This window comes from Tachypleus tridentatus, chromosome 9, assembly GCF_004210375.1.
Source record: "Tachypleus tridentatus isolate NWPU-2018 chromosome 9, ASM421037v1, whole genome shotgun sequence".
Classification (NCBI taxonomy): domain Eukaryota; kingdom Metazoa; phylum Arthropoda; class Merostomata; order Xiphosura; family Limulidae; genus Tachypleus; species Tachypleus tridentatus.
The window spans coordinates 159964048-159990046 of NC_134833.1; the positions used below are offsets into that span (position 1 = coordinate 159964048).

Consider the following 25999-nt stretch of genomic DNA (forward strand, 5'->3'; position numbering starts at 1 on the left):
TACTTTAATAAAAGATGCAATATTTAATAGACTGATTTAAAAGACTTTGATTCGTTTCTAACTGACACAATGCATTTTGGTACTTGGTTCAAGGTCTTGCCAACAGTTGCAAGCATCACATGGTGTGTCCAATCCAGATCGTCATTTTTATTCTCATTGGAAACCCGGACTAATAGTCCAGTAAAGAAAGACTTGTAAGAAAATACCACCAGTCTTATTGGTTTGTTTTGAATTTCGCACAAAGCTACTCGGGGGCTATCTGCGCTAGACGTCCCTAATTTAGCAGTGCAAGACTAGAGGGAAGGCAACTAGTCATCATCACCCATCGCCAATTCTTTTACCAACGAATAGTGGGATTAACCGCGACATTATAACGCTACCCCATTCTTATTGTCATGCATTCTAACGCTCTGCCTGTGACTAATAAAAAATGTGAGAATTTCTCAAAGTCACAAACATTTTACTCTTTGGTACCACTTCTTGGGAAAGTTACTTTGTTCTAGATTATATATGTAAGTAAAATTAATGTTCAGACAAACCAATAGTCTTCGGTTATGAGTGTGTACTTAGTGATGAATACTTTTGAAATGTAAAATCATCTCTGTAGAGACAATTTTGGCTTAGTTTTCATTCATCCCGAGTATCAACATGTTTTGGGGGTATCATCATATCCTGAGAAAATGAAATCCATGACTGTACAGACCACCTCTACTGATGAAAACGTTTCTCACTTTGTGTTACGCAAACGAAAAAAATACAATGTAATTGTAATATGAGCACAATATATAAGTGTTACATGAGAGCTAATCTAGTATTTCATAAACTAAGATGTTTACGACATATTAATGTATATTGAGTTTGTTACTAAATGTTTTAGCATATGCGATACTCGACAAATCTTTATTTACACATATTAAAGATAGAACATTAAGGTGAGGTGAAACACAATAGGCTATCTGTGCTCTGCCCACCACGGATATCAAAACCCGGATTCTGACGTTGTAAGTCCGCAGACGTACCGCTGTGCCACTGGGGGCCTCAACATGATGAGGACAGTCAATTAGCTCGAGGTTTCAGGTGCATGTTGTATTGTGTATAATTTATGAAACTGATTCACTTTGAAACATGTCCCTTATTCTTCGTTTATGGTCATTAGTTATATTTGACTAATAGCATGCCAAAACAAGAATATACCAGAGTATATGAAGTCAGTATTCTCGAAAATACTATATTTTGAACTTTTGTATAAAACCTTTTATATAAGAATCACAGAACACTAACCAGTAACTGACGATTTTCTATAATTTTAAGCGAAAAGATAATTTACGTTACTTTAACAGTTTCAAAATTCAGGTAAGGAAGTAGCCGTTTTGAAATAGTAATCATGTACCTAAAATCGTTTAATAGTAAACATATAACAGAAGAACAATTGTAAGAATATTACCTATATAGATTGGTATATAATAACACTATATAACACAACACTATGTAACACAAATTTTGTTCCTGGATAGTATGTGTTATTTCTTAGTTGTTTATGTTGTAAAATACAGAAAATGATCATTATTCCTTCAAACTTTGCTTTTCTGACCTGGATAATGAAATTTAGAAATTAACCTATTTTATATGTAAAAACGGGCAAATTTGCACATTTTCATTTACATAAGGTCTGAATAAAACAACATATGAATCAAGATTTACATGTATTTATACTAAAGTTATACAAAAAATGTTTAGAAATGAGCAGTTTTTCGAGATTTTGGGAGTGTAATGTAAATCACTTTCACGTATCAACCCCTAAATATAGTCTCCCATCATGTTTTCGTTATACGCTCACTGGTCACAAAAGCAAAGTTTGAAGAGAAAAATAGGTCTTTTCCATGTGTATTAACACACGTATTATAGCTAAATGTATGAATGACAAATATCAGAATAACTTGTATTTGTAGTCCTACGGTAGTAATACTATACTTACGTAATGTAATATGAATGAAAACATAAGACGAGACACAATTCAATCCGTAAACAAAACTTGAGACAATATTAAATGTGTGTGCGATCTGTTAGAAGTCTAGTAACAGTATTTGTAACGTCCATAACAGAGAGTACTGTCAATCAAAGAATGCATTAGGCCTCTACGTCACATATTATCTCTTCAGTTTCACCTCTGGTGAAAATAAATTTTACCATATACAATCATTAAACAGTTGGCCCACTGTGAAACATCGAATAAAGAACTGGATAGAAAGTTCTAACATTATTCACATAGATAAATAAATTGAGCTTACTATGATGAAGTAAAACATTTCTTCATTAGGCCTAGTAGCATTTCTTTGGTTTGCTGCCCTAGGCTGTGCTGATGAGCCTTGAATAGAAACTGTAGTTCACAGCAGATGGTATGGCCAATCAAAGTATGTATATATAGCAATACTGTTCACCTCTGTAAAACATATAATGCCCAGTACGACCATACGACATTGTAAAATATATGTCTGATGTACAGAAGTCACTTGTGTGAAATATTTTGCTAAGAACTGTTGTACACAATAGAAATGAATAAAACATAATTATATGGGTAGATGAACAGTACATTTAACCCATAAAGCTAGACTACTGAATCAGTCAGTTTGTATGTTAAATTACTGCACAATATCTAGAGATGTTATCACAGAAATCTGCCCTTTTCAGGATTTGTAAAAATGTCTGTTAGAAAATAAGATAAAATATTATTGATTAACTGATGATACTACGAACTATGCTATTATTGTCTCTAGTAGGTTCGTTTACTTATTATGCTGTTCATCCTTTACAATTGAGGAGGACCATCTTCATCATCATCCATTAATTTTGTGTTCAGAGGTGACTCATTACTCTGATCCTGGATTGAAAATAGCTAGTACAGTAGAAGACATAACAGCAGGAGGACTGATGGTTGCTGTCTGTTGTTTTACATGCTACAAACTCGTTTTGAGCTGCTCCCTTTGTGACGGCACTCCTCCAGGCTGGGTCGTTTCGGGCAAGAGTCTCCCAGGTAAATAGGATTGATGTTACAATCCTTAGCCCAACCTTGTCCCACCAGTATGCTCTAGTTTGTAGTTCACCAAAGAAGATGTGTCTGAGAGACAACTCTCTGGCATTCTGATAACATGGCTGTACTTATCTTCCTTAGCTCGGTGTGAATGCTAAGCATGCCAGAGACTTAGGACCTTAGTGTCAGAGACCTTGTCTTGCCACTTACAGTAACACTATTATGAGTAAAACCTTATAAGAATAACACTGTCCATCCAAAGAGGAATCGTCAGCCTTTGAAAAATTGTGCAAGTGAAAACTATAAAGTAATTGTCAGCATGTATAACTATTTAGTTAACAATTCTTTTATTGTTAGGCTAAATCAGTATCAAATTGTAAGAGTTTTACATGATATTAAATACAGATGTTCATCACGTGTTAAGACATCTTACAACAACAGTCTATACAAAGACTGTGAGCTTTTGCAAAAAACGTATGCAAGAGAAACCTACAAGTTTGATAAGATCAAAAGAACAGATTGTTTTACTTGTAAAGCAAAATTACACTCACAATTTTATTAAGTTTAAAATTCTATTGTTGCTATAGAGTTGATGACACAGTTACCCTCTGGTGGTTCCTGTGTTCATTATGCCACCAGTTGCCACTTGGTGCTAACAGAAGTGTGCTCTCTAGATAATTTCTGCTGCATTATGACAACTTCTGTCTGTCATGACAGCCTAACAACATGCCTTGTGGTTCCACTGTGGAACCATGTTGTTATCTTATGGACACTTCTTTCTAGTGTCTGAGGTTGACACCCATCCATCAGCTTCTGGTGGCTTAACAATTGGAATAATAATTACTCACGAGGTTAGCAGAACTTTCAATTTTCCTTTGTGAAAGACTATGTTATCTCTACACAATATAAAGATTTTTGGGGTGAATACTGGGAGAAGGTAGCATTTTTATCTCAAGTTACAACGTAAATTAATTATTCACCACTTGACATCAAAATAAGAATATAAAGGGCAATATATAGATAGGCTCAATTAATTAATTAATTTTGTGTTAAAATATGTTTCTAAGTCGAGCACCATTGTTCAATACCACATGGTCACTTCAAACTAAACACCTTATCATGTTAAGCCACCTTCAGAGGTGTGTACCAGGTGTGGGTACATGAGGGTTACAAAAACCACTCAGCTGTGACTTGTTGTGCAGCCACTCTTAACTGAATAACAGTACAGTTAAGATGCTTCTACAGCATAAAATATGTAGCACATTCACTGGTATATCATGTCTTGAACCTTGGATCCCCAAAATGGAACTTAACACTGACACAACAATCAAGATAAATCATTAATTTGAAATGGACTTTAAAAAAAATTATAAACCAAAAAAACCATAAAATAAATAATTAAATGAAACCCTAATTATTAACTTACTGTAGTTTATCTAGTCGAAAGAATTTATTAATAGCAAGCTAAAAATATTTTGAAAAACAAACTTGACCAGAACCGCATGCATATAATCACACAAACTAGCTACTGTTTTTTGTCAAATCTCACATGTTCGAGACTTTGTTCATTTAATCACTTAATGAACCATTTTTGTTCATTCAGGTGCATACTTTAAAACAAATACAATCATTAGAAACTGTTAAATACAACATCTGTTGACAAGAAAACTATGGCTAAAATATTATAAATATACTTATCAGTGAGTTATCTTTTTTGTTTTTTTAATTTGTAAAAACCAGTTTTTGAAATCTCTTAACAATACAGTATATCAAAGTTATGATTGTGGTTTTGCACCTAAGAACTTCCTATAACATTCCACATCAGTTTCAAAGATGTAATCGTTTTAAGGTTGTGAACTCTCAAGCCAATTTGTTTTAATATTTATTTAATATTAACATGTTCTTTATCAACTCAACTCCCAATTTGTTATGATAGAACAAGACACTACAATAATCACTTTGTACATAACATTTGTTTTAAGTATCTGAAAACAATAAAACTAAAGAGATTAATAAAATTATGAGAAATAAAAACCAAAAATACATCGTGTGTGAAAAATATTACAGAAAATATTTTTATTTTGAAACTTGGAGGTTTTAAAATTGTGAAATAAGGAATCAGTTGAATAACAGATTGGTTACTGAGTTTTAAATAAAAAAAAAGTTTTAATTCCACATCAAATGAATCACAAAGGTATTTACACATTAACCTTCACATGGGAAACTTCATTTCTAATGTTATTAGGAAAAACAACAGTTTATTTTGTTAGCCATGCTGTTCAGGCAAATACCACCAGAGGACATAAAACATATTTCATATGTACACTACTCAGAGAGCTGAATTTACTTTTATTTGAAATCCATTAATTAAAACACTAATTCCAAATGAACTATTTTTGAAATATCATAAACACAGTGAAAAATTTAGGCTTAGCATCTAATACCTTTATGAAGTCAAATCCATAAAAGTAGAAAATTTGTCAGTAAGGTGTGTGTGTCTAAACCATTCTTTTCACAATTACAATACGACTTTGATAGTATGAAAGAATTGTCATTTCAGTAAGTAAAATAATTCTGTGATTACTGTTTTACACAGTTGTATCCCATTGGCAGGAAAACAACCAAAAAAATGGTAGTGGTGACAACTGGTTTATCCTACAACAAAACTAAGTGGTTATTTCAGAATTTTATAGCACAGCAAAAGAACTTGAAACTTCAAAATTATTTTTCCTCTGCTGTTAAAAATCACTGATCTGTAAGTAAGCAACTTAATTCAGAAATGCAAGTAGCTTTTAGTCTTCTGTCATCAAACTGTATCATTGGATGTGGTGTCCACTTTTAGTCTTCTGTCATCAACCTGTATCACTGGATGTGGTGTCCACTTTCCACCATACAAAGACAAATCACTTGGGTTTAATTATTGTAGTCCTGGAAGAACAAAAGAAATTATTGTGAAAATATTTACTGTCAGTGTTGTGTTGAACAATAACAAAGTTTCAGATTTATTCTTGTCATACAAATAAGCTCACTCAACAAAGATTTTAGGTTCAGCATCATGTTACCAACAAGTTCATTCAACAGTCTTATCATGTTATTAACAAGTTAGTTACATGAAGATTCAGACTCAAACAAATTCATTCAAAAATCAAAAGTTATGAGTAAACAACTGATGTAAGACCAATCATTCCAAAATTGTAAAATTTTGCACAATACATTTTAGACACCAACACAACATGAACCGGTAGCTACACGTAAATAGAAAAGTTTCACGTATCAGCTACAAAGAAGATTGCAAGTGGTGGTTATACCAACAACTGTACATTTGTCTACTCACTTAATAACATAGAGTTAGTTCACTATCAAACGAACAACAGGTTCACAATTACACTTTAAAAACTGGTTTTTTAACACTCCTACGAAAAGACGTTTCTAGTCCTGATTTCTCCAAGCCCGTTCCCCTGGCTGTGGTTTCGCTAGATAGTAGATAGGGACAGTGGGAATCTCGTTAATCCATTCATTAATGGATTTAAATGGCAATTTCATTTAAATACAAAATTATTAGCCTAATATTAATAACCTTTCAAGTTACTCTGGGGCCTAGTAGGCCCCACTTTTCGTAGGAGTGTTAATTTATATAAAAACTTAAAACATATTTAAATACTGGTACATAAACACATATCATAACTTAAGGGGAATTCTGTAGAGTGCTCACCTCCAACATACAGCACTGATCATAACTGGTTTTTAAAATCTACAAAGTGTGTCCATATCTTCATTGTTATCAACAGACACAGTTTTGTTTTGGCAGAACAATGAGCAGCACCACTCTACACATATCCACCAAGTTTCATCACAATCTGATTATTTTTGACTGAGCTATAGAGCACGAATAGTGTAAAAAATCATACCTAATAGTAAAGAAATACTTTTTATTATGTCAAGGTCACAAAAATCCGTTCAGCTGTTCTTAAGATTCCTGCTAAAAAATACACACAGAAGTGAAAACATAACCTCCATCACTTCTGATGGCAGAAGTAACAACACATTAACCAACAATATTCAGTAACTATCTTTTGCCGTGAATGATGTAAACTCTTTTCAATGACAAAAGATGTTGAGTGGTGGTAAGAAACAGCATCTGTAATGTACTCACTGTGTTAGTGATAGAGCTTTGTTTCCACCACTCAGGATCAGATATGGAGATTGAAGCTCTTTCTGCTTTTCCTGCATCAAGTTTACAGTGTTCAGAGGAGTGTCAGTGGAACTCATCTGTCGCAGTTTCTAGATAATAAAACAAACCAGATATATTCAGACTGGTTAAATACACATATCAAATAGAAGCTGAATATTTTACTGGGCACCTAGTTAGACAGTTTATAATCACAGCTATTTAAATTTCTAGACTGCTGGTAAAAGAAATTAAGTCAAATAAGAAACAGATCATTTGAAATACGCTTTCAAGAATTATTTTACTTTATTATAGAGTAAAGAAACAGTTTTAAAGTACCTCACCTTCTTGCTTTTGAATAAGTACAATTTGGATCAATTTAACCTCACATTTTACCCTTAAAATATTTCAAGAGCAACAGCACAAATCAGACACATCATGAAATAAGAAACAGATACATTATCACAAAAGTGGAACCTACTGCTTCCTGTTCCAATTTTTTTTGCACGCTTATCCACTTTATTTTTCCCTGGACCCTTGCATTGAAACTTGTGGCTGAGGTAGCTAAAAGCTTCTTTAGCATCAAGCAGTCTACCGCTGTCGTCTATGTACTCCAGCTTCACATCAGGTTTGTACCCTTCTTTATCTTTGAAGTCTGACAGTGGACCTCATACGAACGATCTCTGAGACGCTTTGTCGTCGCCACTGAAAGAAGTGCGAAGTTAAGATAACCAACTGAGCTTTAATGTCGCTTATGTCAAAGATTAGCCAGAAGTAATAAAATTATTATAACAAATAGAAAAAATGTTAAAATTAAAATTATACGCCACAACCCAGTTTTTTCATAAATCTATCTGAACAGTTCACATTTCTGTGTTTAATAAAAGGATTAGGCAAAAAGAACAGAGATAACTGCCAGCATACAAATTAAGCACGATTTTAAAGCTTTGAATTGGTACTTTCAAAACACTATCTCTAATCCATTCATAGATTTTGTCATAACTGTAACCACCCAACCCAAGTTTTCTACAAGAGAAAAGGCATTTCATTCTGTAAACTAGACTACACTTCACATTAAAATAACTGGTATTAGAGGGAAACAAACGGAATATTCAATTGGTTAATCAATTTATAAACCTACAAGTTTTCCTGCAATTATTACCAGACCAATTTTCAGTTTTCAGTCTCTGATGGACACACGTTACTTAGCAACAGTCTCGTAATTGTGAATATACATTTTCTCTAAAAGATTTTTTTTTGAGGAAGGTAAGGAGGTGAAACATTAATAGGCTGAAATACTTACTAAAACTTTTCTTCAATGGTATAGCTCTGAGCTTGAAGATCACTATGTCTTTGGGCACTAACTGGTTTCTTTACCTCATTTTCCAAGTATCCTATTACAGTGAGATAATGACTTTACTAAATCAATACAAAAGTGTTTTCGGTAACTGCAAGTATTGTGTTTTATACACACATTAGAATTAAATAAATTGGTACAGGACAATGTAACTAAGCTGAAAATTAACAAAAGCATATCTTTATCACTGTTAACCTTGATATTAAGATATCTGTATCACTGAAACATTGATATTTATATGACAAAGAAATTTTAATATTTAGAAATAAACAGAGTCAGTGCAAAAATATACAGTTATTTAATATAAAAACAGCTTTTTCCAATCAGAAAGTTAAAACTGAATTATTCTATTCAGAGCTCAAATCTAACGTGGTTTTAAAAAGAATACATTAAGTTGTATAAATATTTAATATCAAGGAATGTTGAGAACAGATGTTTAACTGACAGCACATTATTAAAAACAATTTCACAATAGGTGATTCTTTAAGAAAGATTGATACGTTAACATTTACACAGACGAGAATATTCAGAATAATACATTACCTTTCTTCATTGTGATACGTTAACATTTACACAGACGAGAACATTCAGAACAATACATTACCTTTCTTCATTGTGATACGTTAACATTTACACAGACGAGAACATTCAGAATAATACATTACCTTTCTTCATTGTGATACGCTAACATTTACACAGACGAGAACATTCAGAACAATACATTACCTTTCTTCATTGTGATACGTTAACATTTACACAGACGAGAACATTCAGAATAATACATTACCTTTCTTCATTGTGATACGTTAACATTTACACAGACGAGAACATTCAGAATAATACATTACCTTTCTTCATTGTGATACGTTAATATTTACACAGACGAGAACATTCAGAATAATACATTACCTTTCTTCATTGTGATACGTCAACATATACACAGAATATTACATCACCTTTCTTCATTGTGATGTTAACACGTACACAGAACAATACATTACCTTTCTTCATTGTGATATGTTAACACGTACACAGAATATTATATTACCTTTCTTCATTGTGATATGTCAACTTGTACACAGGACAATACATTACCTTTTTTCATTGTGATATGTCAACATGTACACAGTATAATACAATACCTTTCTTCATTGTGATACGTTAACATTTACACAGACGAGAACATTCAGAATAATACATTACCTTTCTTCATTGTGATACGTTAACATTTACACAGACGAGAACATTCAGAATAATACATTACCTTTCTTCATTGTGATATGTCAACATGTACACAATATAATACATTACCTTTCTTCATTGTGATGTTAACACGTACACAGAACAATACATTACCTTTCTTCATTGTGATATATTAACATGTACACAGTATAATACATTACCTTTCTTCATTGTGATATGTCAACATGTACACAGTATAATTATTACCTTTCTTCATTGTGATATGTCAACATGTACACAGTATAATACAATACCTTTCTTCATTGTGATATGTCAACATGTACACAGTATAATACATTACCTTTCTTCATTGTGATATGTTAACATGTACACAGTATAATACATTACCTTTCTTCATTGTGATATGTCAACATGTACACAGTATAATACAATACCTTTCTTCATTGCTAACTGAAGGGCTGCAGCCATTCCAGTGCTAACATCTGGTTCTTCTTCTAAGATTGGAATACTTTCCTGGTTCTAGGTAGAAAACAATTCACAGTTTGTCAAATGTTTCAACAACAGTTGTAATTTATAACATGTTAAGCATCATGTTATTATCTGTTCAGATGTAAGGTACAACCTTTAATTAAAACCTTTTGAACACAGTATCTAGTGCATTTTTACAAGGGCAAATACCATCATCATGTTATCCCAAGCTTCATCTGGTTTCTCTCCTCCGGTCACCTGAAGATATAATTGAAATGTTAGCATTTTCACTCTCCCCAGTCATAATTATTAATGACGGTGGGGTATTTGTTTTGTTTATTTCATGAAAATTTACCCAATGGCTATACGCAATAGTCATCCCTAATTTGGAAGTAGCAAACGAGAACTAATTGGAAGTTACGCTCTAAAATTACTTGAATTTTCTAGTGTGAATAAATCTTGTGAACATTCAAATCAAAGCTACAAATAAGTGGCCTGTAAACATGATTGTAACTTATTTTTAATTCAGATAGTTTGATAACTATTAATTATCTAGGTTGATGGTACCAAAACTGTAAAATTGAACAGACTACACAGTTCGCTTTGCAACTTTCAAGTTTCAAAAGCTAATAACGTCACAAATGAAACATTTTAAATCTTTGAATTATTTTCTTTTAGGCAATCTGTTTACCATAAAGCTCTTCTATTCTTCCTTACCCAGACCAAAGATTACTAAATGTTTAGTTATAATGTCACACATCTTTCAATAATCTATTTCATTGTTTTGTACTGGTTATACACAATGAATTTTATTGGTTCCAGTGCTTTTTTATTTTACTACAGTAGTTAGTTCAACAGTTCCTTTCTGCTTTACAAAAAAATGCACTTTTAACATGAAACTAGTCATGTGGAATTCATCTGAGCATGATTTTAGACACTAGGGGAAAGGGAGGGGTGAAACTGTATGTAATTTCCAAAAGAATACAAAAGCAACTTTTATAAACAAAACTAAATACTTTGTACTTATATTAGCAGATGGACAAGGATAAGAGATATTAAAATGCTAAATTATTTTAAACATTTGATGTAAGCTGTTACATTAATAAATATGAAACACAATTATGAGTGACAATGAAGTAGCTGAAATCAAGAATACATGGAAAAGAATGAAAGGCCATACTATAACACAATTACATCATCAACACACACTTTAATGGCTTATATAATTTTACAGAGTCTAGAAAAATTTCATAGTAATTATAGTACAATCTTTGGTGCAATAAAAATAAAAGATACATCATACAAACCTAAACCTGAGCTAAAATGCAAGAAAGGATTTGGGTGCAAATATATTTAAAACATTTGTGTTGAAATGAATACAGTGATTACACATGTATTACAACCTAAGTAAGACATTTGGAAAGGACTGATATCACATGAAGTTCAAGACATCTTTATTAAACATATGTTTACTCACATTAATCTCCACAGGTTTGTCATCAATATCAACTTCATTCCAAGCTCCTCGGTTTTGAGCTTCTAATTCTTTAAGTTGCTGTTCCTCCATCAATTCCCGTTCGAAGTCCTGTGAGATGAGGAAGACACACATCATTCAGTTACATTAAAATTATTTAGTGCACTATTACCATTAGTATATGTAAGTTCAGGTATAATTCCAACTGATAGCCAAAACAAAGAAGAGTGGGTAAGTAAATTATTGTTAAACATTAACTAACTAGTATGAATAGAGATATTTTTAGGTTAGTTAAGATCAGATTAGGTAAAATAAATAATATTATAACAAAAAATGTTTCATGAGGCACACATGTGAGTAACACATAAATAATGTATGTAATTCAATAGCATAATGTGAGCTGCACATGCTTCAAGTGAATTACAACTTATCATGGTGAGGATGGAAACAAAAGAATAAAATTTAATTATGAAAAGACGTTACAACTTAAAGTCTGTTTGTTTCTTTGTTTTGAATTTCATAGAAAGCTACTTGAGGGCTATCTGTGCTAGCTGTCCCTGATTTAGCAGTGTAAGACTAGAGGGAAGGCAGCTAGTCATCACCACCCACCGCCAACTATTGAACTACTCTTTTACCAGTGAACAGTGGGATTGATCATTACATTATAATGCCCCCATGACTGAAAGGGCAAGCATGTTTGGTGCGACCGAGAAACGAACACGCAACCCTCAGACTACGAGTCGAACACCTTAACCCACCTGGCCATGCCTGGCCAACTTAAAGCTACTTAGGATGAACTAATGTGGTTTCATGTTACAATTTAAAGTCATTCTAGATATAACAAAAGGAAATTCAGATTCTTTTTTTTTTTTTTGGGGTTAGTTACAAGGTCAAATTGATCAAGACCGTGTTGAGAGTTAAATTTTTAATGTATCTCTGTAAGAAGTTCTGACTGGCACAGGGTTAACAATATTATTAAACTCTGTCTACTATAAAATCAACATTACAGAAATTCTAACCATGATTTCATCAGCTTCATCCTTCGATTTCCGACATCCCATAAGTGGGAATGTCTCCAAGGTTCGACAAAACTCAGCTGTGGAGTTTAAGACAATGCTCCCAATTTTCTCAGCAGATTCTTCCTGTTTAGGTTCCTTTTTAAGGGCAACCTCAGCCACCTGAAAATGCAAATGAAATTAGTTACCAATAAAAGTTTTCATAACTAAAACATAACAAGTAGACATAGGAATAAACCAAAAAATTTTACATGTAAAAATTACCTCTAACCTGGTTGGTAATACAACACAGTGTTATGGTAATTAGTTATAAGAATGAAGGAATATATAAGCAGGTTTTTTCTTCAATGATACATTTATTATGTAGTAACAAAAAAATTTGTCACAACACAACAAAAAACTGTGAAAACACTTTACATTCAAAGTTTGTAAAAAACTCGATTGGTTTAAAAATTGGAACAAATTTTACAATTGTACATAAGAAGTAAAATCTGATACCCAACAAGGAGTGAAATAAAAAGGTAAAAGCAAATCCAGAATGGTATTATGTAGTACTTCAAGAATGAAACACTAGGTTTTCACCACACGTTACCTCATCACAAAGTAAGACTAAAGCTTGAAAGAGTATGGCATGCTGTAAACAAATCCAGAATGGTATTATGTAGTACTTCAAGAATGAAACACTAGGTTTTCACCACATGTTACCTCATCACAAAGTAAGACTAAAGCTTGAAAGAGTATGGCATGCTGTAAACAAATCCAGAATGGTTATTATGTAGTATTTCAAGAATGAAACACTAGGTTTTCACCACACGTTACCTCATCACAAAGTAAGACTAAAGCTTGAAAGAGCATGCTGTAAACAAATCCAGAATGGTATTATGTAGTACTTAAGAATGAAACAGTAGGTTTTCACCACACGTTACCTCATCACAAAGTAAGACTAAAGCTTGAAAGAGTATGCTGTAAACAAATCCAGAATGGTATTATGTAGTACTTCAAGAATGAAACACTAGGTTTTCACCACATGTTACCTCATCACAAAGTAAGACTAAAGCTTGAAAGAGTATGGCATGCTGTAAACAAATCCAGAATGGTTATTATGTAGTACTTCAAAATGAAACACTAGGTTTTCAAGACACGTTACTTCATCACAAAGTAAGACTAAAGCTTGAAAGAGTATGGCATGCTGTAAACAAATCCAGAATGGTTATTATGTAGTACTTCAAGAGTGAAACACTAGGTTTTCACCACACGTTACCTCATCACAAAGTAAGACTAAAGCTTGAAAGAGTATGGCATGCTGTAAACAAATCCAGAATGGTTATTATGTAGTACTTCAAGAATGAAACACTAGGTTTTCACCACATGTTACCTCATCACAAAGTAAGACTAAAGCTTGAAAGAGCATGCTCTAAACAAATCCAGAATGGTTATTATGTAGTACTTCAAGAATGAAACACTAGGTTTTCACCACATGTTACCTCATCACAAAGTAAGACTAAAGCTTGAAAGAGCATGCTCTAAACAAATCCAGAATGTTATTATGTAGTACTTCAAGAATAAAACACTAGGTTTTCACCACATGTTACCTCATCACAAAGTAAGACTAAAGCTTGAAAGAGCATGCTGTAAACAAATCCAGAATGGTATTATGTAGTACTTCAAGAATAAAACACTAGGTTTTCACCACATGTTACCTCATCACAAAGTAAGACTAAAGCTTGAAAGAGCATGCTGTAAACAAATCCAGAATGGTATTATGTAGTACTTCAAGAATGAAACACTAGGTTTTCACCACATGTTACCTCATCACAAAGTAAGACTAAAGCTTGAAAGAGTATGGCATGCTGTAAACAAATCCAGAATGGTATTATGTAGTACTTCAAGAATGAAACACTAGGTTTTCACCACATGTTACCTCATCACAAAGTAAGACTAAAGCTTGAAAGAGCATGCTGTAAACAAATCCAGAATGGTATTATGTAGGACTTCAAGAATGAAACACTAGGTTTTCACCACATGTTACCTCATCACAAAGTAAGACTAAAGCTTGAAAGAGCATGCTGTAAACAAATCCAGAATGGTATTATGTAGTACTTCAAGAATGAAACACTAGGTTTTCACCACACGTTACCTCATCACAAAGTAAGACTAAAGCTTGAAAGAGCATGCTGTAAACAAATCCAGAATGGTATTATGTAGTACTTCAAGAATGAAACACTAGGTTTTCACCACATGTTACCTCATCACAAAGTAAGACTAAAGCTTGAAAAAGTATGGCATGCTGTAAACAAATCCAGAATGGTTATTATGTAGTACTTCAAGAATGAAACACTAGGTTTTCACCACACGTTACCTCATCACAAAGTAAGACTAAAGCTTGAAAGAGCATGCTGTAAACAAATCCAGAATGGTATTATGTAGTACTTCAAGAATGAAACACTAGGTTTTCACCACACGTTACCTCATCACAAAGTAAGACTAAAGCTTGAAAGAGCATGCTGTAAACAAATCCAGAATGGTATTATGTAGTACTTCAAGAATGAAACACTAGGTTTTCACCACACGCTACCTCATCACAAAGTAAGACTAAAGCTTGAAAGAGCATGCTGTAAACAAATCCAGAATGGTATTATGTAGTACTTCAAGAATGAAACACTAGGTTTTCACCACACGTTACCTCATCACAAAGTAAGACTAAAGCTTGAAAGAGTATGGCATGCTGTAAACAAATCCAGAATGGTTATTATGTAGTACTTCAAGAATGAAACACTAGGTTTTCACCACACGTTACCTCATCACAAAGTAAAACTAAAGCTTGAAAGAGTATGCTGTAAACAAATCCAGAATGGTTATTATGTAGTACTTCAAGAATGAAACACTAGGTTTTCACCACACGTTACCTCATCACAAAGTAAAACTAAAGCTTGAAAGAGTATGCTGTAAACAAATCCAGAATGTTATTATGTAGTACTTCAAGAATGAAACACTAGGTTTTCACCACACGTTACCTCATCACAAAGTAAGACTAAAGCTTGAAAGAGTATGCTGTAAACAAATCCAGAATGTTATTATGTAGTACTTCAAGAATGAAACACTAGGTTTTCACCACATGTTACCTCATCACAAAGTAAGACTAAAGCTTGAAAGAGCATGGCATGCTGTAAACAAATCCAGAATGGTTATTATGTATTACTTCAAGAATGAAACACTAGGTTTTCACCACATGTTACCTCATCACAAAGTAAGACTAAAGCTTGAAAGAGCATGCTGTAAACAAATCCAGAATGTTATTATGTAGTACTTCAAGAATGAAACACTAGGTTTTCACCACATGTTACCTCATCACAAAGTAAGACTAAAGCTTGAAAAAGTATGGCATGCTGTAAACAAATCCAGAATGGTTATTATGTAGTACTTCAAGAGTGAAACACTAGGTTTTCACCACACGTTACCTCATCACAAAGTAAGACTAAAGCTTGAAAGAGTATGGCATGCTGTAAACAAATCGAGAATGGTTATTATGTAGTACTTCAAGAATGAAACACTAGGTTTTCACCACACGTTACCTCATCACAAAGTAAGACTAAAGCTTGAAAGAGCATGCTGTAAACAAATCCAGAATGGTATTATGTAGTACTTCAAGAATGAAACACTAGGTTTTCACCACACGTTACCTCATCACAAAGTAAGACTAAAGCTTGAAAGAGCATGCTGTAAACAAATCCAGAATGGTATTATGTAGTACTTCAAGAATGAAACACTAGGTTTTCACCACACGCTACCTCATCACAAAGTAAGACTAAAGCTTGAAAGAGCATGCTGTAAACAAATCCAGAATGGTATTATGTAGTACTTCAAGAATGAAACACTAGGTTTTCACCACACGTTACCTCATCACAAAGTAAGACTAAAGCTTGAAAGAGTATGGCATGCTGTAAACAAATCCAGAATGTTATTATGTAGTACTTCAAGAATGAAACACTAGGTTTTCACCACACGTTACCTCATCACAAAGTAAGACTAAAGCTTGAAAAGTATGGCATGCTGTAAACAAATCCAGAATGGTTATTATGTAGTACTTCAAGAATGAAACACTAGGTTTTCACCACACGCTACCTCATCACAAAGTAAGACTAAAGCTTGAAAGAGTATGGCATGCTGTAAACAATCCAGAATGGTATTATGTAGTACTTCAAGAATGAAACACTAGGTTTTCACCACACATTACCTCATCACAAAGTAAGACTAAAGGTTGAAAGAGTATGCTGTAAACAAATCCAGAATGGTTATTATGTAGTACTTCAAGAATGAAACACTAGGTTTTCACCACATGTTACCTCATCACAAAGTAAGACTAAAGCTTGAAAGAGCATGGCATGCTGTAAACAAATCCAGAATGGTTATTATGTATTACTTCAAGAATGAAACACTAGGTTTTCACCACATGTTACCTCATCACAAAGTAAGACTAAAGCTTGAAAGAGCATGCTGTAAACAAATCCAGAATGGTATTATGTAGTACTTCAAGAATGAAACACTAGGTTTTCACCACATGTTACCTCATCACAAAGTAAGACTAAAGCTTGAAAGAGCATGCTGTAAACAAATCCAGAATGGTATTATGTAGTACTTCAAGAATGAAACACTAGGTTTTCACCACACGCTACCTCATCACAAAGTAAGACTAAAGCTTGAAAGAGTATGGCATGCTGTAAACAAATCCAGAATGTTATTATGTAGTACTTCAAGAATGAAACACTAGGTTTTCACCACACGTTACCTCATCACAAAGTAAGACAAAAGCTTGAAAGAGCATGCTGTAAACAAATCCAGAATGTTATTATGTAGTACTTCAAGAATGAAACACTAGGTTTTCACCACACGTTACCTCATCACAAAGTAAGACTAAAGCTTGAAAGAGTATGCTGTAAACAAATCCAGAATGGTATTATGTAGTACTTCAAGAATGAAACACTAGGTTTTCACCACACGCTACCTCATCACAAAGTAAGACTAAAGCTTGAAAGAGTATGCTGTAAACAAATCCAGAATGCTATTATGTAGTACTTCAAGAATGAAACACTAGGTTTTCACCACACGTTACCTCATCACAAAGTAAGACTAAAGCTTGAAAGAGTATGGCATGCTGTAAACAAATCCAGAATGGTATTATGTAGTACTTCAAGAATGAAACATTAGGTTTTCACCACACGTTACCTCATCACAAAGTAAGACTAAAGCTTGAAAGAGTATGCTGTAAACAAATCCAGAATGCTATTATGTAGTACTTCAAGAATGAAACATTAGGTTTTCACCACATGTTACCTCATCACAAAGTAAGACTAAAGCTTGAAAGAGCATGCTGTAAACAAATCCAGAATGTTATTATGTAGTACTTCAAGAATGAAACACTAGGTTTTCACCACATGTTACCTCATCACAAAGTAAGACTAAAGCTTGAAAGAGTATGCTGTAAACAAATCCAGAATGTTATTATGTAGTACTTCAAGAATGAAACACTAGGTTTTCACCACATGTTACCTCATCACAAAGTAAGACTAAAGCTTGAAAGAGTATGCTGTAAACAAATCCAGAATGCTATTATGTAGTACTTCAAGAATGAAACACTAGGTTTTCACCACACGCTACCTCATCACAAAGTAAGACTAAAGCTTGAAAGAGTATGGCATGCTGTAAACAAATCCAGAATGGTATTATGTAGTACTTCAAGAATGAAACATTAGGTTTTCACCACACGTTACCTCATCACAAAGTAAGACTAAAGCTTGAAAGAGTATGCTGTAAACAAATCCAGAATGTTATTATGTAGTACTTCAAGAATGAAACATTAGGTTTTCACCACACGTTACCTCATCACAAAGTAAGACTAAAGCTTGAAAGAGTATGCTGTAAACAAATCCAGAATGTTATTATGTAGTACTTCAAGAATGAAACACTAGGTTTTCACCACACGTTACCTCATCACAAAGTAAGACTAAAGCTAGAAAGAGTATGGCATGCTGTAAACAAATCGAGAATGGTTATTATGTAGTACTTCAAGAATGAAACACTAGGTTTTCATCACATGTTACCTCATCACAAAGTAAGACTAAAGCTTGAAAGAGCATGCTGTAAAGAAATCCAGAATGGTTATTATGCTTGCCTTTTCTATTCCTGTATTAAGAGACTCCTTCTGTTTCAGCTTACGAGCTTTGTTCAAGGCAGACTGAAGTTCTGATTCAGCATGGTCCTCTTCAACAAACACTCCAGTCAAATCTTCTTCTGGGCCAACTATTTCTGTTTATAAATTTGAAACATTTTAAAATAAAAGCTCTAGTGTAGATTTTTTTATATGCCAGGATTTTGCCTTACAAAGTCTTTACCTTTTGAAATATTGTTAATTTTGTGAAACGATCTGATCTGCTGCAGCAAATGTATGACATTCTATGAAAAGAAACTTGTTCCAATTTGTAAACTTACCTAAAATACCTTAACTGATGCCAGAAATTACATACAAGTAATTTATAATTGAACATTCTTTAAAGAAAAAAATTATACAAATTAATTTGAGATGGTTTCACTTGATTTGAATACATAAAACAAAAACTGTTCCTTACTTAGTGAATCTTTCTTTATTGGACTGATTTTATTACAAGCCGCTCTCCATTGTACAAATCTGTTCTAAATAATACAGCTATCAATATTAAACTTAAGATACATCTATTACTGTGGATAACTTTATAGAACCTTTAAAATCACTGAGAACAAATTTTTTATACTTAAGAGTAACCTATGGTGTTACAAAACTGGCAGAATAAAGGTATTGTTAAATAAACAACACTTGAGTTAAAAAAGGAAAAATGATGAAAGTTTTATTCATATATAGATGAGAAAGCATCGATTCTTAATCACATTACGAGGAATCTTATATTCATTAGTGTTAAAAGTTATTTCAAATAAATCATCATAAGTAGCTTAGATATCTAATTAATTACCACTATATTCAGCTTCATCTATTTCCACATCTTCTCCTTTCTTACTGTCATCTTCTGCTTCTAATACGGACTCTTGATCTACAGATCTGGATGTTATGAAAGTGGACAAGAACTTACTGCATTTAAATAGTTTCTTTGTCAGTGTAAACACACATGCATCACAATTATTATTTCACTTCCTATATGTAGATGTAATATAGGGCAAAGTAAGTAATAGTTGGGCTAGTAGAATTATACCTGGACTTCACATTAAAAGTATTTTACCATAACGAAAAGTCCACGGAGAAATCCACAAATTAATTTTTGTGTTACAAATCTTAAACAACAATAATCGTTGGGCATATTAATTGAATACATAAAACTAATTGATTGTTCTCACAAGAAACTTAGAATGGTGATAATGAAAGACATGTTTTCATTGGTTGATAATTTTGTAAGTCTTGATGCTAACTGATCAAGATGAATAACCTTTTATAAATGAAATACTCATAATGTCAATATTTTGATTACTTAGAATAAAAACATACCTACTGGAAACACTCATTTTTTGGGCCATTAGTGTTTGACCATAATTTCATTTAACTGCTCATTCGATGTAATAATTACACATTTAATAAATGCTTATAGATAATTTAACCAAGTTAACTGTCTATCCTTAGAAGTCTCCAGATGATTTACGGAAGAAAATTACTGTAAAAATAAAGATGCTTGATTAACATTCAATTAAACTCGGTTACATCTGATACTTGTGAAGATTCGACTTTCTATCAGTTACAGAATTTTTTTTGTGTCATCTTAAAGGCATATTTACACTTCTCTTAAATGTGAATGTTCTTACGTTGACCCCGAGTGACTGGTTAAAGTCTGTTCTGGAAGTGGTAGCAAATCGTCTGGCTTTAGAATTCCCCGTTTACGCACTTTTCTCACTTTCTTTTTGGACTTTCTGAACCGCACCTGAGGAATCAGGAAGTTCCTATGAATATAACACACAAAGAACAAAAGTAACAGATACTAGCTTAACTGCTGCATTCTAACAGGAGACAAATACAATAATTCTGTTCTACTTCATACATTCAAGATCTTTAATTTGAGAATAATACAGACAACACTGTACATAGCATATCCTAAAGAAAGGTTGTAACTAGCCTCCACTATTTATTATACCAACAGTTTGAAATTTTGTAGTTTCATTCATTTTTACATCACTCATTTCTAAGGATGCTGAGAAACCAGAAAGGACCGAGTCATATCAAAACACATAATTCATAGAAAAGTTTATACAGAGAAACCAGAAAGGACCGAGTCATATCAAAACACATAATTCATAGAAAAGTTTATACAGAGAAACCAGAAAGGACCGAGTCATATCAAAACACATAATTCATAGAAGAGTTTATACAGAGAAACCAGAAAGGACCGAGTCATATCAAAACACATAATTCATAGAAAAGTTTATACAGAGAAACCAGAAAGGACCGAGTCATATCAAAACACATAATTCATAGAAAATTTTATGCAGAGAAACCAGAAAGGACCGAGTCATATCAAAACACATAATTCATAGAAAATTTTATACAGAGAAACCAGAAAGAACCGAGTCATATCAAAACACATAATTCATAGAAAAGTTTATACAGAGAAACCAGAAAGGACCGAGTCATATCAAAACACATAATTCATAGAAAAGTTTATGCAGAGAAACCAGAAAGGACCGAGTCATATCAAAACACATAATTCATAGAAAATTTTATACAGAGAAACCAGAAAGGACCGAGTCATATCAAAACACATAATTCATAGAAAAGTTTATACAGAGAAACCAGAAAGGACCGAGTCATATCAAAACACATAATTCATAGAAAAGTTTATTCAGAGAAACCAGAAGGGACCGAGTCATATCAAAACACATAATTCATAGAAAATTTTATACAGAGAAACCAGAAAGGACCGAGTCATATCAAAACACATAATTCATAGAAAATTTTATGCAGAGAAACCAGAAAGGACCGAGTCATATCAAAACACATAATTCATAGAAAATTTTATACAGAGAAACCAGAAAGGACCGAGTCATATCAAAACACATAATTCATAGAAAAGTTTATACAGAGAAACCAGAAAGGACCGAGTCATATCAAAACACATAATTCATAGAAAAGTTTATGCAGAGAAACCAGAAAGGACCGAGTCATATCAAAACACATAATTCATAGAAAATTTTATACAGAGAAACCAGAAAGGACCGAGTCATATCAAAACACATAATTCATAGAAAATTTTATACAGAGAAACCAGAAAGGACCGAGTCATATAAAAACACATAATTCATAGAAAAGTTTATACAGAGAAACCAGAAGGGACCGAGTCATATCAAAACACATAATTCATAGAAAAGTTTATACAGAGAAACCAGAAAGGGCCGAGTCATATCAAAACACATAATTCATAGAAAAGTTTATGCAGAGAAACCAGAAAGGACCGAGTCATATCAAAACACATAATTCATAGAAAAGTTTATACAGAGAAACCAGAAAGGACCGAGTCATATCAAAACACATAATTCATAGAAAAGTTTATACAGAGAAACCAGAAAGGACCGAGTCATATCAAAACACATAATTCATAGAAAAGTTTATACAGAGAAACCAGAAAGGACCAGTCATATCAAAACACATAATTCATAGAAAATTTTATAGAGAAACCAGAAAGGACCGAGTCATATCAAAACACATAATTCATAGAAAAGTTTATACAGAGAAACCAGAAAGGACCGAGTCATATCAAAACACACAATTCATAGAAAAGTTTATGCAGAGAAACCAGAAAGGACCGAAGTCATATCAAAACACACAATTCATAGAAAAGTTTATGCAGAGAAACCAGAAAGGACCGAAGTCATATCAAAACACATAATTCATAGAAAATTTTATGCAGAGAAACCAGAAAGGACCGAAGTCATATCAAAACACATAATTCATAGAAAATTTTATACAGAGAAACCAGAAAGGACCGAGTCATATCAAAACACATAATTCATAGAAAAGTTTATACAGAGAAACCAGAAAGGACCGAGTCATATCAAAACACATAATTCATAGAAAAGTTTATGCAGAGAAACCAGAAAGGACCGAGTCATATCAAAACACATAATTCATAGAAAATTTTATACAGAGAAACCAGAAAGGACCGAGTCATATCAAAACACATAATTCATAGAAAATTTTATACAGAGAAACCAGAAAGGACCGAGTCATATAAAAACACATAATTCATAGAAAAGTTTATACAGAGAAACCAGAAGGGACCGAGTCATATCAAAACACATAATTCATAGAAAAGTTTATACAGAGAAACCAGAAAGGGCCGAGTCATATCAAAACACATAATTCATAGAAAAGTTTATGCAGAGAAACCAGAAAGGACCGAGTCATATCAAAACACATAATTCATAGAAAAGTTTATACAGAGAAACCAGAAAGGACCGAGTCATATCAAAACACATAATTCATAGAAAAGTTTATACAGAGAAACCAGAAAGGACCGAGTCATATCAAAACACATAATTCATAGAAAAGTTTATACAGAGAAACCAGAAAGGACCGAGTCATATCAAAACACATAATTCATAGAAAATTTTATAGAGAAACCAGAAAGGACCGAGTCATATCAAAACACATAATTCATAGAAAAGTTTATACAGAGAAACCAGAAAGGACCGAGTCATATCAAAACACACAATTCATAGAAAAGTTTATGCAGAGAAACCAGAAAGGACCGAGTCATATCAAAACACACAATTCATAGAAAAGTTTATGCAGAGAAACCAGAAAGGACCGAGTCATATCAAAACACATAATTCATAGAAAAGTTTATGCAGAGAAACCAGAAAGGACCGAGTCATATCAAAACACATAATTCATAGAAAATTTTATACAGAGAAACCAGAAAGGACCGAGTCATATCAAAACACATAATTCATAGAAAAGTTTATACAGAGAAACCAGAAAGGACCGAGTCATATCAAAACACATAATTCATAGAGAATTTTATACAGAGAAACCAGAAAGGACCGAGTCATATCAAAACACATAATTCATAGAAAATTTTATACAGAGAAACCAGAAAGGACCGAGTCATATCAAAACACATAATTCATAGAAAATTTTATACAGAGAAACCAGAAAGGACCGAGTCATATCAAAACACATAATTCATAGAAAATTTTATACAGAGAAACCAGAAAGTTTATAAAACTTTCACAACAATAAGTACTGATATATTTATCTTACAGAAAGGACAGTACTCATGTTTGTTATTTATTTTTAAACCTTGGCAATGCATATAAATAAAACTATTTGCATAATTTATAATCCACAATTTAATCAAATAACATTTCCATTATGCATTCCACAGCTTACACAAGTAGTTTATAAATACACATGATTATAATTGAAAAACAAGATATTTTCTTGTATGCAAATCAATACTGGAAAAGCTTTCTAATCCTGTGTGGAAATGTAACAAAATGTACTGGTTTGTGTGAATAAAATGATTCAAAGCAGGTTTTTATTTCTGCCACATATCTGGCATGTAACGGCACTATTTCTGCCACATATCTGGCATGTAACAGCACATATTAAAGGGTAGAGGTTTGCCAGCCAGATATTGTGGTGAATATCCAATCTCTAGATTTTTACTTTATTTACATATTTTTTAATAGCCACAAGCCATGAACTGAAATTATAAAACATTAAAATATTATTTCGTGACGTGAGAGAAAATCAAAACATAATAAGTGTACTGTCTTTACCATTTTCCATCCTCTAGTTTCATAAATGATTTTTTCTTTCTTATTAACATGGTAAAACTATATACATACTAATATTTCTCAAGATTGAAATGTTAAACTAAATATGTTTCAGTCTCTGAGCCTCCATCATGGGTTAACACAGCCTCACCAAATGCATCCTAAACTTAGTCATAACAAACAAACTGGTGGCAACCATGTGCAGTTATCTAAATCAGCAACAGCATATGGCACAGCCATCACAAAAGCCATGACATTTTATGAAATATGACAAGTATAACAGTACGAAATTCAGTATTGTTTGTTTAGCACCTTCCATGACAGTTAGGTGCATTGCACCTAATACATAACCACAACAAAGTAATCAATAATATTTTGTTGCACATCTTCACAAAATTTTGCAAGCTTTCAGAAATCATTACACATCTATTGTACACACACACACGAAATCAGATGTTTTAATTAATTCTGTTTTCTAAAAATATCTTAGCAAATGGAGGAAGTCAAACTCTCACACAGTATTAAATTTTCCATATTAATAATCATTTCCATGTTAAAATTAAAAATACTTTTTGTCACCTGAAAATTCACAGATTTCACTTTAGTAATATTTAAAACCTCTTAAATAAATATCAAGTTTTTATTTCAGAAAAGCTTTAAGAATTTCATTTGTTACTTTCTCTCCCCTAATTCTGTACAGTGTAGGTCAATTTGAAATACCTCAAAACCATCATAAACAATTATTAAATAAATATAAATTATCTTTTATTTTTGTTTTTCTTTCTAGGAAGATCACGAATTTCAACATGCAACCATAAACTGTTCATTCCAAAAAGATTAAAACTTGTAACAGTGTGCATTTATTTGATTTTATTATTCTACTGAAATATGAACCATGTTTAATAATCCTACCACACAAGTTGTAAATCATTTGGCAAACATGCAGCTCATAATATTACAGTACCAAATTCTGTAATGCTCATCCATACTGAAGAACTTGTTTTCAATATTTTTACCTAATCTCACCCTAAAAGTTTCTCATATTTACCTTTCAGTTACTTTTATAATAATAAATAAATAATAAAAATAATAAATAAGTAAAATGCACAGAAAACAAAATATAATATTTACCTGTTGTTCATTTCTGCTCTCAAATGTCAATGTAACTTAAGCCTCTCTTTTGTTCATGTTTTTAATACCAATTGTTCTACTACAGTAGATAATTTTAGCTTAAGTAATGCATCTAAAAAACACTCAATGATAACATTTAAAACAGCAGACAACGTACTGTAGCTACAATGAATTTTTCTGGTTTTCTAAATATACAATATGAGGAGTTAATTATTCATCTCAGTTCATTAAGGTGTTTCCAGTGGGTATAAAGTTTAAGTATAATTCTCTATATAGAAGACAGCATAGTGTAAAACATAAGACAGAACTATTAGCAACTGTGAAACAAAGTTGCTGTGACAAGTTG

At 32.6% G+C, this 25999-nt stretch overlaps 3 protein-coding genes across 4 annotated transcripts in view; all 3 read right to left on the reverse strand.

Moving 5' to 3' along the window:
- Positions 1-4557: 4557 nt before the first annotated feature.
- LOC143226807 (U4/U6.U5 tri-snRNP-associated protein 1-like) lies at positions 4558-7901 on the reverse strand. The gene is made up of 3 exons (XM_076458244.1): positions 7678-7901; positions 7182-7309; positions 4558-5956 (listed from the first exon to the last, which is right to left on the reverse strand). The coding sequence occupies exons 1-3, from the start codon at positions 7777-7779 to the stop codon at positions 5932-5934; spliced, it is 255 nt and encodes an 84-aa protein (XP_076314359.1). The 5' UTR covers positions 7780-7901; the 3' UTR covers positions 4558-5931.
- Positions 7902-8498: 597 nt separating this feature from the next.
- Positions 8499-24774, reverse strand: LOC143227546 (U4/U6.U5 tri-snRNP-associated protein 1-like). The gene is made up of 9 exons (XM_076458980.1): positions 24709-24774; positions 20554-20669; positions 19716-19801; positions 18884-19017; positions 12718-12876; positions 11702-11809; positions 10423-10482; positions 10191-10275; positions 8499-8590 (listed from the first exon to the last, which is right to left on the reverse strand). Exons 1-9 carry the CDS (start codon positions 24772-24774, stop codon positions 8499-8501), a joined length of 906 nt encoding a protein of 301 aa, XP_076315095.1.
- LOC143226808 (U4/U6.U5 tri-snRNP-associated protein 1-like) overlaps positions 19716-25999 on the reverse strand; it is a 58419-nt gene continuing 52135 nt past the window's right edge. For both annotated transcript variants that reach the window (XM_076458245.1, XM_076458246.1), the window contains exons 14-15: positions 20554-20669; positions 19716-19801 (exon numbers count right to left, since the gene is read on the reverse strand). The gene's annotated coding sequence lies outside the window, so the exon portion shown is untranslated. The remainder of the gene's footprint in view (positions 19802-20553; positions 20670-25999) is intronic.

Coding starts and splice junctions, on each gene's coding strand:
- LOC143226807 (XM_076458244.1), bottom strand. CDS start 7,779: ATGCTAAAGAAGCTTTTAGCTACCTCAGCCACAAGTTTCAATGCAAGG. Junction 7,310..7,677: donor AAAAATTGGAACAGGAAGCA/GTAGGTTCCACT, acceptor TTTATTATCTAG/AAACTGCGACAGATGAGTTC. Junction 5,957..7,181: donor AAAGCTCTATCACTAACACA/GTGAGTACATTA, acceptor TTGTTCTTCCAG/GACTACAATAATTAAACCCA.
- LOC143227546 (XM_076458980.1), bottom strand. CDS start 24,774: ATGGCTTTTGTGATGGCTGTGCCATATGCTGTTGCTGATTTAGATAAC. Junction 19,018..19,715: donor AGATGAAGCTGAATATAGTG/GTAATTAATTAG, acceptor ATTTATAAACAG/AAATAGTTGGCCCAGAAGAA. Junction 12,877..18,883: donor TTAATACAGGAATAGAAAAG/GCAAGCATAATA, acceptor TTGCATTTTCAG/GTGGCTGAGGTTGCCCTTAA.